This window comes from Microtus oregoni, unplaced genomic scaffold (genome assembly GCF_018167655.1).
Source record: "Microtus oregoni isolate MIOR12 unplaced genomic scaffold, Mior012 000028F_ref0000031, whole genome shotgun sequence".
NCBI lineage: Eukaryota > Metazoa > Chordata > Mammalia > Rodentia > Cricetidae > Microtus > Microtus oregoni.
The window spans coordinates 28,188,958-28,192,503 of NW_024543087.1; the positions used below are offsets into that span (position 1 = coordinate 28,188,958).

General features: G+C 57.3%; 1 protein-coding gene across 1 annotated transcript; it reads right to left on the reverse strand.

Moving 5' to 3' along the window:
- Positions 1-723: 723 nt before the first annotated feature.
- On the reverse strand, positions 724-3,294 carry Paqr9 (progestin and adipoQ receptor family member 9). The gene has a single exon (XM_041677136.1). It carries the CDS (start codon positions 2,767-2,769, stop codon positions 1,648-1,650), a length of 1,122 nt encoding a protein of 373 aa, XP_041533070.1. The 5' UTR covers positions 2,770-3,294; the 3' UTR covers positions 724-1,647.
- Between the last annotated feature and the right edge of the window lie 252 nt (positions 3,295-3,546).

The following is a 3,546-nucleotide window of genomic DNA, read 5'->3' on the forward strand; positions in this document are numbered from 1 at the left end:
TTAAGAGCATAAACAAAACAGCTACCTTTTTGGGAGCACCGTCTGACCAGTACTGAGGTAACCGCTCACGTACCCCATGTGCTTGCCTAAAATTATACCATGAAGCCGAGGCTCCCATTCACCAATGTGGTTGGCTCTTAGCCAGAAGGGCTTACCAAGAAGCGTGACGAATATTTAATATACACTACCTCGGTGGTTTGTGATGAAGAGCTGCCATTTTAATGACAGGTTAACATGTATAAGAAATGTCTAACAACACTGGCCAGTCGGGTCATTGGAAGAGTCTGGGGGCATGTTGCTAAGCTTCTGGAATAGCTGCCAATCATTTCCATAGTCTGGATTCAAATGAGACTTTGGTGTTTAACTGGACAATTGGAGTCTTAACTCAGAAATTTCAGTAGTAAGTAGCACGATCCTGACTTTCATAATAGAACTGCCTCACATACTCCTGATTGCCTTTTAAGCGTTAAGCAAGGTCACGTGCATTCCTGCCCTCTCTCCCATTCCTTGTTGGTTGCACCAGGAACCTCAGGCACATTAGAGGGCTGAATCTTGCAGAAGTCATATGCGCTGTACACCTCTGCGCTACTTCTGCTCCCACTACAAACCGAAAACCAAGCCCGTCTTCCTTCCCTTCTGTTCAACCATGATTTGCAGAAAAGTAGTAAGAATACACTATTCTCCCGGTACAAGAACGGTGTCTGAGGACCAGTCATTTGGGCATTGCTTCAAAAGGCACATTTATTTTAGTGGCAACTTAAATAAATAGAGAGGAAAGAATCAGATTAAAAGATAAAAAAAAATAAAAACCAAAACCCAGGGTGGGTTTTGTGGACTACATTAAAGTAAGTAGGAATTGGAGACCTATACAAACCACTGGGGCCTCACCAATAGTCTAAGCAGGGTCCCTAAGTAGTCATTCGGCTTTATCACGACAATCACGGGCCTTCAGAAAACACTGTTTAAAAATGTGGTCGAGCGCTTAAGCAGCTTGTCCTGATGTCCAGCTCACAAGTGCGATGTAGAAGGCTGCAAAACCAGAACTGCGTGACGGAGAAAACTCAGCGCGTCTCATGGGCTTTGATAAATTATGAAAAAAAGATCATTGTATATATTATCACTTAAATAACATCTGATAAACATTTTGAAATAATTAACTTATGTTCACATTCCATGCATTGTCTAGCGGGTTAAGCCCTGGGTTTGTGTCTTTGTGCCCATTTCTCAACACAGAAAGGTCCATTCTTTTGACAAATCCAGGCTAGACTGCGGTGGGGGCAGCCAGGGATTTGTGTTTATCCTCTTTACTGCATACCTGCCTGGATTCACTAAGGGACACAAAAGACTGTTAGGAAAGCCAACTGCTTGGGGTTCTGTGATTTTCTTCAGTGTCTTTGCAAAATCCCTGGATACCATAGACAATACCTAATTTTCTTCCCAGAGGGCCCCTTTCCTTCCTCTTCATCCCCATCTCCTCTTCCAAAGCCAGTGGACTGGGGGTCCCCAACTAGCCCAGATCTTTTCCTTATAGTCTACAGCACCCTCCTCTAGCAAAGGAAACAACAAAACTTGAAAACAAACCAACAATAACAACAGAAACTCCACGCAAACAGGTGGGCAAACCATAGTCTCCTCCCGGGTGGAGGCTCACTTTTTACTGCAGAATTCCGAGCTGTTCAGGAACTTTCTGATGACCAGCCCCAGGCAAACCACCAGCAGCAGCATGTAGCCCACCGTGCCGGAGAAGGTGGGCGCGGCAGGGGACGCCTGGAGGAACTGGCGCAGGCCCTCTTCCACGTAGTACACCTGGTCATAGATGCTGAGGAAGGTGAAGATGTGGAAGAGTTGGTGGCTGTGGCCGATGATGTCGAAGAGACCCGGCTGGATGCGCTCAGGGATCTTGCTGACGTTGAAGAAGGCGGCCACCACCAGCCAGAAGTAGCGGCGGTAGAAGTGCACGAAGAGCGTGGGGTTCTCGCCTCGCAGGTCGAAGAGCCAGCTCTCCAGCATAATGGGGCAGGCCATGCTGAGCGGCATGACGAAGACGAAGGTGCGCAGAGCGAAGGGGTAGGAGCACCAGTCAGTGCGGCTCTTGCAGCAGGCCACGGTGCAGGCCACGGCCAGCACGAAGGCCACGGGCAGCACGAGGGCGCGGTAGACAGCGATGAGGAGGGTGCAGTCCACGTGCCAGCCCAGGCGCTGCTGCACATACGGCGTCATGACCCTGGCGTCCAGCAGGCTCAGGCTGGGCAGCAGGTAGTAGTAGTAGGCCACGGTGCTGCCAAAGCCGTAGTAGCTGATGGAAGCATAGTCCAGGTAGAAGAAGGCGGCGCGCAGGCGCAGCGACAGGCAGCTGAACACGTGCGCCGTGCAGCTCATGGCGAAGGTCAGCAGCACTCCCGACGCGTAGCACCACAGCGGCAGCAGCCAGGGGTGGTGGAAGGGCAAGTCGCTGCCGCCCAGGAAGAACAAGCGACAGAACTTGCTGAGGAACAGCAGCAGCGGGATGAAGTGCGTCCAGAAGTTGAGCGTCTCGTTGGTGGGCTTCAGCACCGAGGCCAGGCACTCCTGCGCCGTGCACGGCAGCCGCCGGTAGCCGGACAGGATGAAGCACTCCACGAAGTCGTCGGGTACCTCGTCCCAGCGCAGCAGCGGCTTGGCGGCGGTGGCCGGCGGGCTCCGGGGGGCGGAGGCGGAGTGCGAGCACCGGGAGGCAGGGGGTGGCGGTCCCTTGGCGCCCGCGCCCCGCTGCTGCAGGCGCCGCGGCATGGTGCCCCTGGCTGAGCTAGAGCGCGCGCAAGGCCACCTCGGGCGCCAGGCGCCGTCGGAGCCTTTGTGCGCGCGCGTGCGCGCGGGACCGCGGCCGCAGGTTGGCGACGCGGCCTCGGCTTGGGAGCCGGCTGCTCCGGGAGCTCGGGGCACCGGGGGACAGCTGCGCGCGGCTTCCCGGCGGCGCCCTCGCCACGCTCGCCTGTGTCAGCGCGCAGCCGGCCGCGCTGCGGTGGTGGCGGCGGTGGCGCGGTTGACTGCGGTGGCGGCGGCGCGGCGGTGACTGGGCATCGTGCGCGCGGGGCGGGCGGCGGGAGGCGGGATGTGCGCGAGGCGCTGGCGGGGGAGGGCGGCGCCGCGCAGGGCGGGGGCCCCCGGGGTTAGGGTGTCTGCGCCGCGGCGAGGGATGGAGGTGTCCCCTGTCTCGCGTCGCCTACCATCCCCCCATCCCCCTCTGGGGCTGCAGCGGCTCGGGCCGCCGCGTTAATGATTGATGCGGGGCCCGGAGGCTGGCCAGAGACGCGGCCGCCGGCGCTCAGGGCGAGAGTGGACCAGGGGGTTCGAAGCGCGACAGCCACGCCGGCGTTCTAGAGGACACTGGGGACCCGAGTTCGCGGGGGGTGGGGAGCCGGGCGGGGCGGAAGGATGCTCTAACTGTAACCTGCCAAGATGTCAGGGAGGGCTCTGTGATACCCGCTTAGAGACGCGTCCGGATCCGAGCCTTGCGGTTGTCAGATATATACCTGGTGCTGCCTCTCCACCCTGCTCTCACCGGTG